Source organism: Triticum aestivum, chromosome 4B (assembly GCF_018294505.1).
Source record: "Triticum aestivum cultivar Chinese Spring chromosome 4B, IWGSC CS RefSeq v2.1, whole genome shotgun sequence".
Taxonomy (NCBI): Eukaryota; Viridiplantae; Streptophyta; class Magnoliopsida; order Poales; family Poaceae; genus Triticum; species Triticum aestivum.
In genome coordinates, this window is record NC_057804.1 from 145,138,580 (window position 1) to 145,157,203 (window position 18,624).

The 18,624-nt window shown below is 46.4% G+C and overlaps 1 protein-coding gene across 1 annotated transcript; it reads right to left on the reverse strand.

Annotated features, from left to right (window-relative positions):
• Positions 1 to 779: 779 nt before the first annotated feature.
• LOC123091528 (uncharacterized) lies at positions 780 to 14,299 on the reverse strand. The gene is made up of 9 exons (XM_044513060.1): positions 13,452 to 14,299; positions 11,445 to 11,630; positions 10,853 to 10,945; positions 9,969 to 10,151; positions 9,761 to 9,863; positions 9,494 to 9,679; positions 7,772 to 8,748; positions 2,050 to 2,498; positions 780 to 1,361 (listed from the first exon to the last, which is right to left on the reverse strand). The coding sequence occupies exons 1-9, from the start codon at positions 13,677 to 13,679 to the stop codon at positions 1,304 to 1,306; spliced, it is 2,463 nt and encodes an 820-aa protein (XP_044368995.1). The 5' UTR covers positions 13,680 to 14,299; the 3' UTR covers positions 780 to 1,303.
• Positions 14,300 to 18,624: the final 4,325 nt, after the last annotated feature.

Sequence of the window (18,624 nt, forward strand, 5' to 3'; positions counted from 1 at the left end):
CGGTGCAAACTCCGTTTCGAAAAAGGAAAAAACTTGGGTGCAAACTGTTGCCCGTCCCGAGTGCTGGACGCAGGAGCTCTCAGAAACAACTAAAAGGGCCGACTTTCTCTGCAAACTTATGTTTAGATGCCTAAATCAGATGTTACATGCTAATCTGCTGCTGCTATTATTTTCTGATGGATTCATGACTCTTTGCAAGACGCGTTGACGCACTCCACGAATGATTTCGGTTTGGTCTTTCAGCTCAGCGGGCACTTCTTTTTCCACTACCAGTTTGGCTGATTGGTCAGTAATGCAATGCGCTTGGTCTATTCAAGCTGGCCGCCTGGTATACGGTGAGAAACGCGAGACTCTCAGCACATTTGCGGATCATATCTGAGTGGCTTTCCAGGGGCCTACCAAAGCTTACATCTGAACAAGATTATGTGACGGTGAGAGCACACTAGTGTAGCAAACGCATGCATCGTGGACTACCGGACTTTGACTTGGGGAGGCCGTAGTGGACTCGCTCATAGCCTCCACCCTCCTGCTGTGATAAGCATGGACTGGACCGACGCCGTCCAAGCCATGAACAAGACGCTGCGATGAGCGCCCTACCTCAAGCTTCTTCAGAGCTTTCAATCAATCTGACATGCCTATTTCAGATTGCAACAACGTTCATCGCCTCCACTTTCTGCATCATGATTTTCTCCCCTGCTTCGTCTAAAATCTACAATAAGAAGATATAGTGGTGGAATACAAGCACAAGAAACAGGGGTAGCCATTTGTCGCAACGGTGATGAAGCACAACTATGACTATCTCTGGTTAATTTTCCGACCAACTATAAATCTAACATCACATACAGTTTTAACTCTGTACCTACCAATTTCATCAAGCATCTAATGTTACTTCAGGCAAGGGGCCTTCCAACACAGGCCTCTCCGAGAACCAGACAGATTACACTATCACCACAAAACAACACAAGCTAGGCTAGCTCTTTTCCTTCCCCCCAACAAAGTATCTACATGGCACAGACAGAGATTAAGCTGTGCTTATTCTTTCTTTTCCTCTTCTTTTCTTTTTTTGAGGGAAATGGGGGGTCACCATGAGATTCCAGTCACAGCAGCGCAGGCTGCGTTCCGGCGGCACGGTGAAACTCTGATGACGACTTGGGAACGACAAGTTAAAGTCAGGATGTACATGATGGTGAATTATTTGGTAGATTAACCCTCTGCTATTGCCGCACCGGGTGTGCACGATGTATCGGCATCTTTCTCTTGGCTTGACATGTCTTTGGTACACAATGGTCAACTATGTCTTGCGTCAGCTGGAGAGTGGCGGGAAATCGCCGTTGTCCTTAAGATGATATGGCCCACCATTCCTGCAAATTGTACACTACGCAATTACCAATTGTGAATGATTCAATGCTGAAAGCATGCATGTGAACTGAGCATACAAGTTAAAGGTGAATGCGGCAACAGACAAGACAGAAGAGAAATGCATGAATGCCATATACCAATCAGAAGCCTACAGGGGATGGCACATGTTAAACTGCCCAGTCTTAACCATACTAGTGGGATAATCAGTAATCAACATGACAGACAACAAGGTTTGCTAGTGCTAATTAGGAGTATCCCAAAGGAAAGACATAACAGACAGAAGCGATGAAGATTAAAGTAACATAAGAGTGTGGACGGGTTCGGCCATGCTAATTAGGAGTATCCCAAAGGAAAGACATAACAGACAAGATAGAAGTGATGAAGATTAATGTGGACGGTCCTTTTAGTGAAGTACGGAAAATAGGGAGCAGTGGTTTTTAGTAATGTGGGAGAGCAAGGGCAGACCACCAGATATAGTAAGTAGCATAATATAGTGATCTGGATAATGACCATATTAATATATTTTGCAGAAGCTCTGGCCTAACACTAAAAATATGTTGAAGAAAGTGTGTATCAAAAGATAATAATCCAGCTGCAACATCTAAAGATAAAGGCTATCAGCTAGGTGGCCCTCCTATGAAAGAGACGGTGTTAATACTTTTGACGACTAAAGTAATGCATCATACGTACCTCATCCGATTAGAACCCTTTCCGGGATTTAATGCTGAAGACACAGGGCTTACAGGTGCAGAAGGTTGACTGTTGGCGGCAGAACTAGATTTGTTAGGATGGTCTTGAGAAGTACCCTTAACTTCCAAAGGCAATGCCCCCAAAGTCCCAAATTCAAGTTTATTGTCTTGTGGGTGAATAAAACCATTGCGATGAATACCATCCCTTGGAGCCCGGGGGGATGGAGATGATAATGGTATATTCAACGGGGAGGGAATTCCATGATCACTTGCACCAGGAATGTAAATCTGCAATGGCGGCACTGGCACTTGCCTCCATTCCTCCGACAGCACCATATCTGCAGGCATATCCATTCTGGGATAGCGGTGAGCCCTGTGATAGTGATTTGGATGAAAACTATGTCTTCCTCTTTCCCCTCGTCCAGCGGGTGGCCTGTCCTTGCACAAAGTCTGCAATATCCAAAAAGACAGACAAACTCAGGGAAAACACAAGACGGACAAGCCGAAACAACACAAATGCGCATTAACCTTGCAAAAGTAACCTAATTCTGCAACAGAAACATATTAGTAGGATTATTTTCCAGCCTCATGTACAGAAGGTACAGTGACTCCAATAAGGAAATTATTCAAGTACAGGAAAAGTAGTAATGGTTCATCTCAGCATCTCCATATGGATAAACGTGAAATAAAATGAATATGTAGGGAAATGCCAATATGATAACTACACACACAGCACAACCCTGTTCTAACACCCCCCCTCAAACTCAAGGGGGATCTTGGACACCGAGTTTGGACAGGAAAAAGCTGTGTTGGGACCGTGTCTGAGCTTTCATCAGAAAATCAGCAAGCTGAAGCTCCGAGGGCACATACTGAGGGGCCACAATTCTGTCTTGCACCTGAGAACGAGTGTAGGAGGCATCAACACCGATGTGCTTGGTGAGCTCATGCTTAACAGGATCACGGGCAATGCTGAGTGCCCCAGTGCTGTCGGAGAGCAGAGGGGTCGGTGTAGCAGTGGAAACACCAAAATCCTGAAGAAGCCATCGTAGCCAAGTAACTGCAGTCACGGACGCCATAGCTCGCAGCTCAGCCTCAGCACTGGAGCGAGATACAGCATTCTGCTTCTTGGTCTTCCAGGCAATCAGGGAGGAGCCAAGAAAAACACAATAGGCAGAGAGAGAGCGGCGATCAGTGGGATCGCTGGCCCAGGTAGCATCACAGTAGGCCTGAAGCTGAAGAGAGCTGGAGCGAGGGAAGAATAAGCGACGAGTCACGGTACCACGAAGGTAACGAAGAACACGAAGAAGGTGACTGTAGTGAAGTTGAGTGGGAGCAGAGACAAACTGACTTAGAATGTGCACAGCATAAGAAATGTCAGGACGAGTGATGCCTAGATAGACAAGGCTCCCAACAAGATGGCGGTAGCGTGTGGGATCTGCAAGGGGTTCACCCTCACCAGGACGAAGATGGAGACCAAACTCCATAGGAGTGTCAACCGTGCGCTGATCAGTGAGGCAGGCACGAGTGAGAAGATCTTGGATGTACTTCTCTTGAGAGAGATAAATACCCTCAGGGGAAGAAATGATCTCAAGTCCAAGAAAGTAGCGAAGAGAACCCAAATCAGTCATCAAGAATTGCTCATGTAGACGTTTCTTCACAAAATCAATGAATTGGTGGTCAGCCCCTGTGATAATCATGTCATCAACATAGAGTAGTAAAAGGGTGCGACCGCGAGGAGAAGTGTGAATAAACAGAGCAGGATCATGAACACTAGCAGAGAACCCGATCCTTGTGATGACGGCGGAGAAACGCTCAAACCAGGTACGAGGAGCTTGTTTCAGCCCGTAAAGAGCGCGCCGAAGGCGACAGACAGTGCCATCAGAGACAGTATAGCCAGGAGGCAGCTGCATATAGACCACTTCCCGCAGCTCACCATTCAAGAAGGCATTCTTGACATCTAATTGAGAGATGGACCACTGCCGAACAGTAGCAACAGCCAAAAGAGTGCGAACAGTGGTCATGTGAGCAACAGGAGCAAAAGTCTCATCATAGTCACGACCATACTCCTGCTGGAAGCCACGCGCAACAAGACGAGCTTTGTAGCGCACGAGAGAACCATCTGAATGTGTCTTAACCTTGTAGACCCATTTGCAAGTGATGGGTCTAACGCCTGTAGGCAGGGGTACAAGGTCCCAAGTGCCTGTGCGCTCAAGAGCATGAATTTCCTCTGCCATAGCATGCTGCCATTCAGAATGAGCAGCAGCCTCACGATACGTAGACGGCTCAACAAGAGTGGTAGCAGCAGCAACATAGTACGCAGGAGGCTGGAGAGTGTGGCGATCACGCAGATTATACCGAGGAGCAGGAGGGGTAGGTGGTTCTGAAGGAATGGGACCCAACAGGGAAGGAGTGGAAGTGGAAGTGGGCGCATCCGAGGGAGAAGGGTGCCGAGCACGACGGGAGTAGACAAAAGGAAGCGGAGAGAGAGGGGAAGTGGAAGGTGGCGCATCAGAGGGAGAAGGGTGTTGAGCACGACGGGAGTAGGTAAAAGGAAAAGGAGAGAGAGTGGATGGCTCAACCCGAGTAGGAGAGTCAGGAATAGAAACCTCATCCTGTGTAAGCTGAAGCTCATGAGCAGACACAGGTGAAAGGCTAGGAGTGGACCTACCAGGTGACGATAAAGGTGAAGAATCAGGTAGAGTCAAAAAAGAGAGAGGCTCGACTAACGACTCGGTTGTGGCAGTAGAAGAATGACGAGGGTAGAAGGAGCGAGACTCATCAAAAGTGACATCTTTGGAGATTCTCAGTCTTCGAGCAATAGGGTCCCAGCAACGGTAACCTTTGTGCTCCAAACTGTAGCCAAGGAAAACACATTCAACAGATTGAGCAGTCAATTTGGTGCATTCATGAGGGTGGAGAAGAACAAAACAGGCACAACCAAACAGGCGTAGACCACTATAATCAGCTGGACCATCACCTAGATGATCAACTGGTATCCCTCCCTGAAGAGCAACAGAAGGCTGAATATTAATGAGATAAACAGCGGTAGAGACAGCCGCAGCCCAAAAGTGCGGGGGAACAGCAGAAGATAAAAGAAGAGCCCGAGCAGTCTCAAGGACGTGACGATGTTTGCGTTCAGCCACCCCATTTTGAGCGTGTGCACCAGGACAGGAATACTGAGGAAGGGTACCCTGTTCAGCAAGGAAACCACGAAGCGCACGAGGTAAGTACTCGCCAGCCGAATCAGCACGAAAAACTCGAACAGAGGAATCATACTGAGTGCAAACCATGGTAGCAAACGACTTGTAAATTTGAAGCACTTGACTACGAGATGACATAAAGTAGATCCAAGTGTGGCGAGAAAAATCATCAATGAAAATTATATAATATTTGTGACCCCCTTTCGAAACAAAGGGGGCAGGACCCCATACATCAGAGTGAACAAGTTCAAAAGGTCGTTGAGAAACAGAATTACTAGAGGGATATGGAAGTTGTATCTGCTTGCCAAGCTTACAACCCATACAAGTTAGTGAACTATCACCAGATACAGACCCTAGAACACCACTCCTAACCAAAGAAGACAAGCGGGAGCCACAAATGTGACCCAATCGATGATGCCACTAAGCGAAGGATGTGGTGGAGGTGGCAGCTGAAGCAAAAGGGGTGGTGATGTCCGACTGGCTAGAGGACGCAGCGGAAGGAAGGCGCAGCCAATCGAGCTCCCAAAGGCGCTGAGAGTCATGGCGCCGAGGACCGATCCCAACCAGAGTCCCCGTACGACGATCCTGAACACAACAAGAGTCAGAATCCAGAATAACACGACAACCCAAGTCAGTAAGTTGACCAGCAGATAGAAGTTGCATAGTCAGTTTAGGAACATGAGAAACGGCAAGGACATGAAAAGAAGACGTGGAAAGAATCCCTCTTGCGGCAACAGAAAGAGAAGTGCCATCTGCAGTCTGAACTGTAAGAGGAGAAGGCACGGAATTGACAGCACAAAGATGATCTCTGTGTGGTGTCATGTGGAAGGAGGCCCCAGAATCAAGAATCCAGGGCAAAGATGTACCTGACGAAGAGTGCGGTGGTGGACCAGACGTTTGACCAGCAGAACCAGCAGAACCTGAGGATGGTGCAGAAGCAGTAAGGCGGCGCAGCAAGGTGAGCATCTCCTGGTGAACCTTCTCAAGGGAGCCCTCACGAGAATTAGAGGAGCCTCCCGAGTCCTTTTGAGGACGGCCACCACGGCGACCCTGTTTCCTCCTCTTGATGCACTCCATGATCATGTGACCATCCTGCTTGCAGTAGTTGCAGAAAGCACTAGTGGAGGTTGCTGCCACCTGTGTAGAAGAGGGCACACCAGGCAGCGGTGGTGGAACGCGGGCAGCCAGGACTGCTGAAGAGGATGGCAATAAGCCCGTGCTCCGTAGGCGCACCTCCTCAGATCGCACCTCAGCAAGGGCCTCCAGAGTAGAGAGCCGAGGATGGCGTGCCAATAGCTGAGCACGACTCTGCTCGAACTCCGGCCGGAGGCGAGTGAGGAAGTCGTAGAGGCGACGAACCTCCAGCTTAGCTTGTTGCCGCACACAACACTGACATCTGCGACAAACATCAGCTCCCAGAGAGTCCAATTGGCGCCACACCGCCGACATCTCCTTGTAGAAATCATCCACAGTAGCATCTCCCTGTTGTAGTTGTTGCTCTTGACGAACAACAGAGAGATACATGGCATCCCCTGTAGACTCATAGCGATGGCGAAGGTGCTCCCACATCTGATATGCAGTGGTAAGGGCCACCACATCCATGGTGAGATCAACATCCATGCTGTTCACCAAGATAGAAGAGGCTCGAGCATCATCATTTGTCCATTGCTTGTATAAGTGGAGTTGATTCTGATACTCTTCAGTGGCCTCTTCAAAAGCATCTAGCATCTCACGTTGCTTGGTTTCATCGGCATCAACAGGGAAGGCCAACTCAGCTGGAGGAGTGTGCAGCAGGGGACAAGGCAGAGCACCAGAGAGGTGCTCCCAGACCAGCTGGCCCCTCATGTGCAGCTTCATGTGCTGCACCCAGTCCCTGTAGTTCTGTCCGTTGAAGATAACAGGACATCGTGGGACTGGGACAGCACCGGTGGTGGTGGAGGGCACCATTGCAGCAGAGCAGCAACAGCAGCTCGTTGAAGACCAGCAGCAGCAGGAGGCACAGCTTGATGGCAGCAGCAGACCAGGAGGAGAAGAGCAGCAGCAGTCGCACTTTGAAGAGCAGCAGCAGCAGCTCGTTGAAGAAGAGCAGCAGCAGCAGCAGAGAAGAGGAGCAGCAGCAGCAGCAGCTCGTTGAAGAGCAGCAGCAGCACGTTGAGGCGGCGGCGCCGGCCGGGAAGGACGGCGGCAGCAGCGGCCTGGAACGGCGGCGGCCTGGACCAGCAGGCGGCAGCAGCTACCAGGAAGAAGAGGGGAGAGGCTCGATGAAGAGAGGAGCGGCGGCCGGCGGCGGCCGCGGCGGCGGCGGCTGGGGAACCTAACCCTAGCTCTTATACCATGTTATGAAGTGAGCCTATATTCCATCGGGCCAACAGGCCAGCACATATACATGAAGGGAAATAAGCAAAGAAGCCCCTATACAATATGATAACTACACACACAGCACAACCCTGTTCTAACAGTTGTGAATTTCAATGTGACTTCAAGTTGTATATAAGCATAATAATGTACAAAAAGGGAACATACTGGGTCAGGAAAGTAGGTGCCTGTTCCACGAGCTCGCATAGTATCATCCGGTTGATAAAATGGCCTTACAACGAAATAGCCAGATGGATAAGAACCAGGGGATATTCCACTTGTGCCAGCATACCCATAACCATTTTTTCTGCTATGGCCATTTGGTGAGCGATTGTTCTGATATTGTGCAGGTGGTGGAGCAGGCATTTGATAGTAAACTTGATTAACCGGGTAATCATGGTTCACTGGGTAATCTTGTTGGCACCCTTGTGCATAGGAAAGATTATACAAATTTGTTCCGTGATCTCCAGCGAGATCTGATAAAATGTCATTGATTGCACCTCCATCACCACCTACCTCTTTAACATGTGCCCCATTGCTATCTGAGTTTTTAGATGGTGGTAAGCAGTTATCCACTGGATGTGAATTCTCATTGCGATACTTAGTTCCTGGGTATCCTTTCGATGTCATCCCATGGTGTGCCAAGTTTATATCATGATTGACACCAACCTTTCCATTTCCTGGCTCATACAAGAGATGTGGTGCATAGAGAGCTTTCCCAGGTGACAAGGTTTCACTAGTTGATGGTGCAGTCTCACAGAAGTCACTGTTATTCCTCGTACTAATAGAACTTGTTACAGGATTTGAAACAGACTTCATTTCCCCATGCTCAGCCATAGGATTTTGTTCTTTTTCCTTCAGAGACCCATGGTTATTGACATCTGAAATACTGATGCTGTTGAACTGATCAGATACATCACCAAAAGAATTACGGTCTAAAGGTGAACAACCCTTGTTGTCTCTTTCAACATTGAAGTCCAGTGCAATGTCCTGCACATCTGGCCTTACCATAGTGTGATTTCGCTTCAATGTGTTCCTAAAAAACTGATTCACTTCAGGCACAGCAGAATTGATAGGCACTTGAAGGATCTTCCCAAGCTTCCGGGCACCAAGATCAAATGCACTGCGTATCCGGTAAAAGTTACCTGCGCATCACAGTGATATTAGGCCAGCAAATTAAAAAGATCTGCTATAAGCATCTTGGACAATAAACAGCTTAATGCACAAAAGTAACTGTGCAGCATACCATAATGCTTGTGGGTTGGATTCAAACCACAATTATCCATGCAACATAATATAAATCAATGCCATCAGTATCCAAGTTCTAGCTTATTATGCAGTGCAAGTGAGCACAGTGGTACTGCTTGGTTAAGTAGCTGAAAGTTTGCTTCTGTGCTGAACTGAAATAAATCTCTTGGCCCGATGAGAAACAAAGCAGGGACAAGCAGCAGCAAGAATGTAGCAAAAGCAAGACAGACCAAATAACACTAGTTGCAGTTAGTGGTAAAATTTAAAACAATCAAGTTTAGAGAAGGTAGATACAAAAACCCAAATTTAGACAAGCAAACATCAACAGTAAAGCTATGAAATGTGGGAAGCCAAATGCAACCACCCATTATGTGAGCTGGTGGTGAGATGATTATGCCCAAAAGCTGACCTGAGCTACATGTAATGCAAGTATTCAAATTTGACAAAAAAGAAGTCAACCGACATTCTTCCCCTGAGAGGCAGTGCTACTCACGAGACCAAAATGAATTCACAAACAATGTAAGTTGAGAACTATCAAGTTTAAGCATCAAGTCATTCTAAGTTGACTAAAGTTGCATGGCACAATTTCAAGCGCACTTTTCCTCTGTACAAACAAATTTCATGATGAAGCAGAGAAGAAACCTTTGCTGACACTACGCCCAAGATTGTTGTTCTGCTTCAGTGGATCCACTATGTTGAGAAATTTTCTTGAGAACAGTCGAGTATTTCTCTCAAAGTTCCTAGGGGGGACAGTAAACCTTTGTGCACATTCTTTGAGAAACTCCTCCCGCTTAAGGAAATCAACATCATGAGTGTCTGGTGCTTCGGCTGCGCAAGAAAAACTATGTGATGACCAATGATGACAACAAAATTTCAACCAAACGAACAGATCAGACTGCATTCACTTACAAACTAGCTCAGGTAAGGAAGACAATGGTACAGGACCATACAAGCTTATACCCTTGTTGTCCCAGTCAAATTTGCTATAATAGTCCAGAAATCTATAGAGGACCTGCAGCAGAGGAAACAGTTATGTCACCCATGGGGTGGGAATTTGTGTATCCTAGGTCAGCAGCAATTTTACAAACGTGGAATACAAATTTAAGTCAGAACTTACAGCTAATGGACCATCCAAAGACTTGTGGAAAAGATGGAAAATATATAGCACCAATATCTCCAAGGCGTAGGTAGAAATTAAACCATGGTGGGCACCGAGAATGCGGCTTTCATAATAACACCAGGCTTTTATCAGCATTATGCTTTTCTTGAAAAGGTATTTTTTTCCAAATCTTTCATCAACCTGTAAAACATGATGGTTATAAACATGCATGCCAATGAGCAGGCTGACTTAAAAATTTATAATTCATCAGTTATTTTAGATAATACTAAAAAACAAGATAGAGTAAGATACAGAAGTGTAAAAGAAAGTGGATTCATCAGATAATACATGAGTCCCTAATTCCGAATCAAGAGATTTGTTGTGGAGTATGTCAATTGAGTAAAGTAATAGTAATATTAAGAACTAGATCATCTAACCCCATTGAATAAAGGGCAACCTGGTGCATGTAGCTCCCGCTTGCGCAGGGTCCAGGGAAGGGTCCGACCACTTTGGGTCTATAGTACGCAGCCTTTCCCTACATTTCTGTAAGAGGCTGTTTCCAGGACTTGAACCCATGACCTCATGGTCACAAGGCAGCAGCTTTACCACTGCGCCAAGGCTCCCCTTCATCTAACCCCATTGAATGAAAAAAACAAAAATCAATTTTCAGGGAAATTTTTTAATAAGAGGAAAACCTTTCACCCTAAGCCCCACTCCCTCTGTAAAGAAATATAAGAGTGTTCTTTAGTGATCTAAACGCTCTTATATTTCTTTACAGAGGGAGTGCCACAAAAGGAAGAGAAAGTTTTTTTTTATTGCATCAAATATCAGATAGAAGATAGATCTGTGCATCAAAGGAAAAAAACACAATCGACGACATGTTTCAGCTTTTGAGATGTTACCTGCTCAAGAAAACAAAGCGTACAGAGTCCACCAATCTGATTGAACGAAATGTCTACAACAATATTTTGGACAAGGCATTTGACCAGCTTCACCTGCCATCGGGAAGACTTGTCATTTGAAACATTTGGACGATAAATACAGAATTGTTATGTGACAGCATGTCCACCACTGCACAATCCCTAGCAGTTCAATACAAAAAGTGACCTTCCACAATGATCTATGATATCCATGTACACAGGGAGAACAAAGAAAAAATGCAGTCAACTACTGGACAATACACTTGAATGCAGTCAACTACTTATTTTATCATTGGCAGTATGCCACTAACATTGGGATATTCACATGTGTTATTGATACCGTACACAAAGATGGATTATTTATTCTATTGTCACTAGTCCCATGTATGGTAAGACAGAAATGTTTCCATGACACTGAAAGGTAGCTGGATAAATTAAATATAAATGTACACTGCCTGACATTGTATAGAGTAAATAAAAAATAAGCATATGTCGGAAGTCATAGCAGCAACTTAGAAGTGTATGAATTAGGTCTAATCGGTAATATTGAAAAAACACAGTCGAAGCGGCAAACCTCAGCGTGGATATACTGGACATCCTTCACTTCAAACTCAGCACCTTTCCTCAGTTCTTCTGATTCCAGAACAGCGCGAACCTCATTTGCTAGGTTTTCATCAGAGCTTGTGGAACCAAATGCAGTCAAGTCGATATCTCCATCAGGAAGATATGTTTTCAGTGGAACAGATCCAAATGGAAACACCTATGTTTTCCACACAGAAAATAAGAGGTTAATTGTATACTTCACATTCTGTCCAATTATTAAAAATAAGATGCACCAGTCTCGGCAGGGGAATAAAATCTCAAACAATAATTATTTTCCCATTTTTGTACATGACGAAATCTGAGATTTCCAGGTTATCTATGAACCTCTTGAAGAACTCTTCATAGAACAACTGAGGAAGTTGTACATGTGAGAATGAGGAAGTTGTACTGCACAACCTCCTCGTCATCGACGCTAATAGTGAAGCGTAGACAGCACAAACATCGGTGTCACAGAGATGACTCAAACACGTGCCAGAAGTGCCAATATTACTTGCATGTTTGTCATGTGAGAATGAGATATCATCTAGTAAAAGCACTCGAGCATGCATGACACAAATAAGGAACCCTTCCAATCTACCGATTCTCACTAAAACCAAAATAAGCATACACGTGCCATTCATCTCAAGTTATGGCAACCACTCACCAGACCTCATGTGTTTCACATTAACAATAATCCAAAAACGACATATACCTAATAGGCAACATGTATGCAAATATCACGTTACTCAAATCCATAAGTATACCGATGAAGTCAGGACATGAAATTTCTTGCACGTGCAAATATAAAATAAGGGCACCAAAAGACCATGAGAGCCACATCATGAGAACGGTCACTAATTTACATACGTATACAACCAACTGGCCACCCCAAGGTCAACAAAGTCGATGTTGTTCGATGCAGTGCCCAGACACGCGTCATTCATCAATTCACTCACATAAATAGATCACCATTAAACCATGCAACGTGAGAAACTAGAATGCATGCCCACTAATGTCATAAAAACATTTGGGCCCAACTAAAGCATGATAAATCTAGCTCTCCAGCGCCATAAGAGCAGGATCTCTAATATACCAACTTGCAGGGGCGGAGCTATGTTGGGGCCAACCCAGGCCATGGCCCGCCCAACTTTTTGCAATTTACACTGGATATAACCTTGTATGCTGCTTATTAGCTTATAGGTGACTTTAATTACTACTGATGGCCCGTCCTAGTATTAGGTTCAAGCTCCGCTAGTGCCAACTTGTGCATCAGCTTGGTGGCATCACCAGCGCTGGCGTTAAAAAACATATTTTAGCCATTAGCGCATCACAGTAGAGTTAAACAAAAACTCAAGCATAGTAACTATGAAACGGGCAGCAGCACTTCACAATTGCACCTAGCAGGTTATCCAGACAACATTTCCATGCCCTAAAGGATGAATCAGAACAAGCGTGAGGAATCCTCCTAAAACATCCCAAGACATCTACATAGACATGACCCGGAGACTACGTCACATATAACTACAAGCGTATGGCACACATGTCCTTGACGCACAAAGGAAAGTCGGGGAGTTTGGCGGCACCCATGTCCTTGACGCAGAAAGGAAAGTCGGGGAGTTTGGCGGCATCACTAGTGATAGCATGATATAGCATAAAAAAAAAGTAGGGCATTATGGTAGAGCCAAACAGAACGGGAAGCATAGTAAGTATGAAATGAGCAGCAGCACTGCCCAATTGCACCTAGCAGATTATCCAGACAATATTTCCATCACCTAGAGGTTGAATCCGAACAACTGAGCGGAATCCTCGTAAAACCATCCTAAGACAGCTACATAGACATGATCTGGAGAACGTCAGAGACAACTAACAAGGGTACAGCGCCGTGCCCATGCCCTTGATGCGCAAAGGAAGACGGAGCTTCTAAGCAAACGATAGAGCAAGGCAAGCATAATGGTTAGAGAATCGGAGCATGCGGAAAAAGAAGGGAGTAGCTGGTTACCTCGCAGCCGACGCTGCACCTGATGAGGCGCTGGACGTAGTGCACGACGGCGGCGCGGCGGTCCTCGGAGGAGACAGACGGCTGGATCCGGCCCACGACGGCGGCCGCGGCATCCTCGAAGGGCCGCCAGGCGTGGGCGGAGATCGAGGACGGGTCCGGGTTGGCCGCCGCCGCCGCATGGTCGGGCTCCTGCACGAGCACCACGGCGCACTCGTGGATGTCGACCATGGGCGCCGGAGCTCGCTTGCTGGCTCCCCCGAAGCCCCCGCAACCGCGACTCCTCGCCCGTAGACGAGGCGCGGAGCAACCGGCCGACGGGGGCGAGCCGGGCCGAGAGAGGCGACGCCGGATAACGGCGAGTCCCCCGGAGGAGCGCGCGGCGGGGGCGGGACGATCGGCGAGGGCGGAGGGGAGGGGTCCCGATCTGGGCGCGCCGGGCCGGCGGCGAGGGGACGGGAGGGGATAGGGACAGCGGGATTAGCGGAAAAAGGGAAGACGGAGAAGAAATGGATTTTTAATACGTGACGGGAGGAAAAAGGGTCAGGTTTTTCTCCCTCCCTCGCCCCCGCCCGCGGCTCGTCGCCTCTCCTCCCTGCTGCTCCCGCGCGTGAAGAGAGAGAGAAGGGGAGACGGGGAGGCGAGCGATGACGACGATGACGTGTTCTCCGCGTGCGAGGCTCGATCGGCACGCACGCACGCAGCAGTAGCGGAGGAAGGACCGAAGGAGGAGGGGGAAAGGGGAAGACGAAGAAGAGAGGAGGAGGAGGCGACTTGAAGCCAAGATTTCCTTTTCGTCCTTCTTTTTCTTTTCTTTTCCTCCTTTTTTCCGGTTGCCGGAGAAAAGATCTCTCCCTTTCCTTGTCCTGCTCCCAGTTCTTGATCGGCGGCGTCGCTCAGTTTGCTGCTAATGCTAATGGAGGCCGCGCCGTTGGGTCTTCTTTGCCTTTGGATTGCGTCGTCGGTAAACTCCGGAGACAGTTGGGGGATGTGCGACCGTCGACCCACGGAGGAAGACTTTCAGGCCCCCCCGTGTTGGTGGAAGCTGCGTCGCTTCAAACCCATGCACCGAAATAGAATGCACTCACAACTCCATCTACTATATCTAAATAGAAACTCCTCACTATTTAATTTCTCTTGACATGCAGCCTACCCACATCAGCAACAACATGCAACCAATTATCTTAGTACATCTGCCACGTCAGCCTTCCACTGTTCCCGTGTGTCAAAACTCTAATTAAGGGAGCACCGCCACTTCCTCCTATAAAAGTTCCATTCTTGCTGCTGTACCTCCTCACAACGATGTACTCAACCATCTTTTGGTTGCAGACTGCAGTCCCTGCTCGAGCCAATTGCCTAATCCTCAGTTGTAGCCGACGCCGTCAACCATTGCCACAATGATCGCCTGAAGAACCATTAGATAGAGGCTTCGTTCTTTCACAACCTGCTAAACTCCGAGGCAAGCAGTATCCTAACTCTTCTCAAATTGCTCTCCTTTACCCGATAATCCTTATCTACAGGTCAACTTACTATTAACATCTTCAACACTATTTTTTGTTGCCAGGTGTTTCCATGGAATGTTGTAGATGGTTCTTGGGTGAAAGAACGATTTCTTGGGTGTCAGCCGGAGTGTTGGTGTGTGCCGGAATGGGGAAAAAGTAGAATTATTGGGTGCTTCGATTGGCATGTCTTCCCTGGCGTGCGCATATGGAGGCCAGATTGTCTTGGTCTCTCGGAGATGGATTTTTTTACGGTTGTGAAATAATTGATTGAGCAAGCTCCTTCTTGGTCACCCTGTTACCCGATTATCTGTATACTAAGACAAGCCTGATGATGTTCAGTTCATACCATATTTGTGCTATCAGAAGGAAACATGACATACTTGCTCATGAACTAGCGGCGCCATCAACTACTGATTCCTACGGTCCCTTCGAGACTACATGATCTGCTGACTAAAGATTGTAACAACCCAAAAGAGTAGTTGTTTTGCACTTTTGTCTCAAAAAAAGTCGCATATAGTTATTTATTTACTGTATACTCCTTCTGTTTCCAAATATAAGTCTTTTTAGAGATTTCAACAAAAAACTGCATACGGAGCAAAATGAGTGAATCTACACTATAAAATATGTATATATACATTCGTATGTTGTAGTCCATTTGAAACCTCTAAAAAGACTTATATTTAGGGGAGTAACATTCAGAGATGTATGCTTCATGTATGTGTGCCTTCCATTTAATATGGTTGCATAGGGAAAACAGGACCAGAGTAAAATTCTGCTACTGTATCTTGTGGTTGGCGTGTGGGGTCAGATGGTGCATCCATTATTCGTATGCTCACATTCAGTTTATCTCTGCATGCATGAATTTGTATACACAAGGATGAAGTAAGATGATTAAGAAGGGGAAAATGCATTTCGTTCAGAACCATCAGACTGCAATAGGTGTTTCCATGTAGCTCTTTTGAAGTACTTCCTTCATTCCTAAATATAAGTCTTTGTATAGATTTCACACTATGGACTACATACGGAGCAAAATAAGTGAATCTACACTCTAAAATATATATATATACATCTGTATGTAGTTTGTAGTGGAATCTCTAAAAAGACTTACATTTAGGAACGGAGGAGTACTATTGATTAAATGCCACTGTTTTTTACAGATATTAAATGCATTTCATTCAAAACTTCATACTGCAATAGATGTTACCATGCATTCGCCGAGAGCTTAAGACTGCAGCAGTAGTACTACTGATTAAGTGTCATTGTTTATGCCTTCTGTAGGTGTCATAGGCAGATAATTTAAGATAGATATGTGCCTGTGTGCCACATTGAATAACATTCAGATAACCTCAGGGAGAGCCTACTTTAGGAGTTTTGTCTCCTGCTTCCAGATTGTTGCTTGAAGATGTGCCCAACAGACAACAGTAATACAACAATGCATAACAGTTCTATAATACCATTTTCGCCAACGATTTAGACAGTATTTGGATGGTTAATCACTTTACATCAATACAACTAAACTCCAAATTTTGTCTTACTTGGTAAGAATTATTTTGTTTAAATACATACATCGGCAACTTATAACATTACTTCCGCCAAACTTCTCTACACAACACCTTTGCGACCAAGTTTAATACTAATGTTTAGAAGCATTATTTGTAGCATACACTCCCGCGGCAACGCGTGGGGCATCACCTAGTTATCATAGTAATAGCCACCGATTGGCCATGGTTTTATGATTTTCTAGTGTTCTGCGGACCCGCGGCCAACGACTCTAGATTTTTCTACGGACGGTTTGTTACTATGTAGCAGCGGTGGATAGAGCGTGCGGGGTGCGGCATTTAGGTGTTATTAGTTCTCGAGGTAAATGATACGTTAGGCAAGTAGCCAGTTCATGTGGTAAAAATGGTGGGCGGTAAGTTGCCGCCCACCGACATGGCTATTAATATTGCCATGCAGACGTGCTCTACATACGTGCTTGCTCTTGAGGAAAAAACATGCTTTATACAACGAAAATGATAACTGACTAACGTCAGATGTTTGATGACTCCCAGCAAACACTCTGCGAGCTGTTGGGTGTTCCGCACGAATCTCCCTGTGCGGTGGCTAGATGACTCAGCTGGAGCGAACCGTTCACTCATTCGTTTTGTCGTGGATGTTTCTCGCAACCCCAACCACATGAACACGTCATTGACTAGGTGAGGGGTGGCAAGACACATACACTTCGCGACTACGTCGTCGTCTTCCTCCCCTTTCCATTTCTCACCCTAGTCGTCGCCCCTCTCCGCTCAAGCTTCGGCCGCCACTACCTTCTTCGCCGAGCTCTGGTCACCACCACCATTAATTAACCCGTATGCGGGCGGCTACGAACTACAGATGCTATCGGACCACAGGAGGAGATCACAGCGGCCGGACCAAGCCTGCGTCTACACGGCTCTAGGTTGTCTCCCCCGCTGCCTCATCCTCCATATGGGGGCGTCCCGACGGTCCCTGCTAATGATCCTCCATCACCCCCGTCATCGCACATGCCCTCTGGCTATGTAGCTCTCCATCGCCGACGGCATCGACTTTTGCGGCACAATGGTGGTCAAGCGGCGGGTGGCGGCCGCAGCAATGGGCGTCGGGTTGGGTGGTCCGGCTGGTGAGTCTGTCGCGGTTGCTACCTACTACCTCTCCTCCTTGGCGGCCACAAAGAAGATATGGCGCAGCACACCCCTGTTGTCCACCCACTATTAATTCGTGGTCGTGCGAGCAGTGGCGCTGCTCCACCGAGATGTGCATCGATTGACCCACGGAGGAAGTCTTTCAAGCCCCCTGTTGGTGAAGTTGCATTGCTTCAAACCCATGTACCAAAACAGAATGCACTAACAACTTCATTTTTATAGTAATAGCCATCGATTAGCTATGGTTTTATGGTTTTCTAGTATCCCGCGGACTCATGGCCAATGGCTATAGATTCATATGCACATTTTGTAGGTATGTAGCAGTGGGCAGAGCGCATGAAGTGCGGCATGGGTGTTAGTTCTCGAGGCAAATGATACATTGAGTAGCCAGATCAAAAATGGTGGGTGGTAAGTTGCCGCCAACCGACATGACAATTAATATTGTCATGCAGACATGCTCTATATACATGCTATGTCCCGGCATACCCTTGAGATAAAACATGCATTATATAAAGCCTTTTTTGTCAGTCTCATGGTTTCTTTATATATGTACATATGGTACATATGACTGGCAACCGATGACTCGGTTCGTTCGCGCTTCAACAATACACATGCTATTTTTGTCTTACATATAGTGTTTCTACATAATGTTGTTATTCTGGATGCTTTCAGATAAAATGTTGAGAATAATCACCCTTTTGGTGGTTTTGGAGTTTTTTGTTGTTTTGTGAGCCATTTGAATTGTGTGAAGTAGTCTATGACTGTATGCTTTGAATTTTGATGCACAAACAGGTTTTACTTTGATTTAGTGCTGACTTGTACTCATTTTCTAATAATACACTCATTGAGAAAAAAATATGGTCGGCATTTCTTTAAAGAAAACTTCTGATTTAATCATCAATTGTCAAGGTACTACACGAGACACTAGAAGTACATGTTACATCCACGTCCGTAGACAACCTAACCACGAGTAAGCAAGCCGAAGGCCCGCTGTAGTCATCGCCCCTCCCTCAC

Coding starts and splice junctions, on each gene's coding strand:
- LOC123091528 (XM_044513060.1), bottom strand. CDS start 13,679: ATGGTCGACATCCACGAGTGCGCCGTGGTGCTCGTGCAGGAGCCCGAC. Junction 11,631..13,451: donor GGTGCAGCGTCGGCTGCGAG/GTAACCAGCTAC, acceptor TGGAAAACATAG/GTGTTTCCATTTGGATCTGT. Junction 8,749..9,493: donor TGGGCGTAGTGTCAGCAAAG/GTTTCTTCTCTG, acceptor TGTGATGCGCAG/GTAACTTTTACCGGATACGC.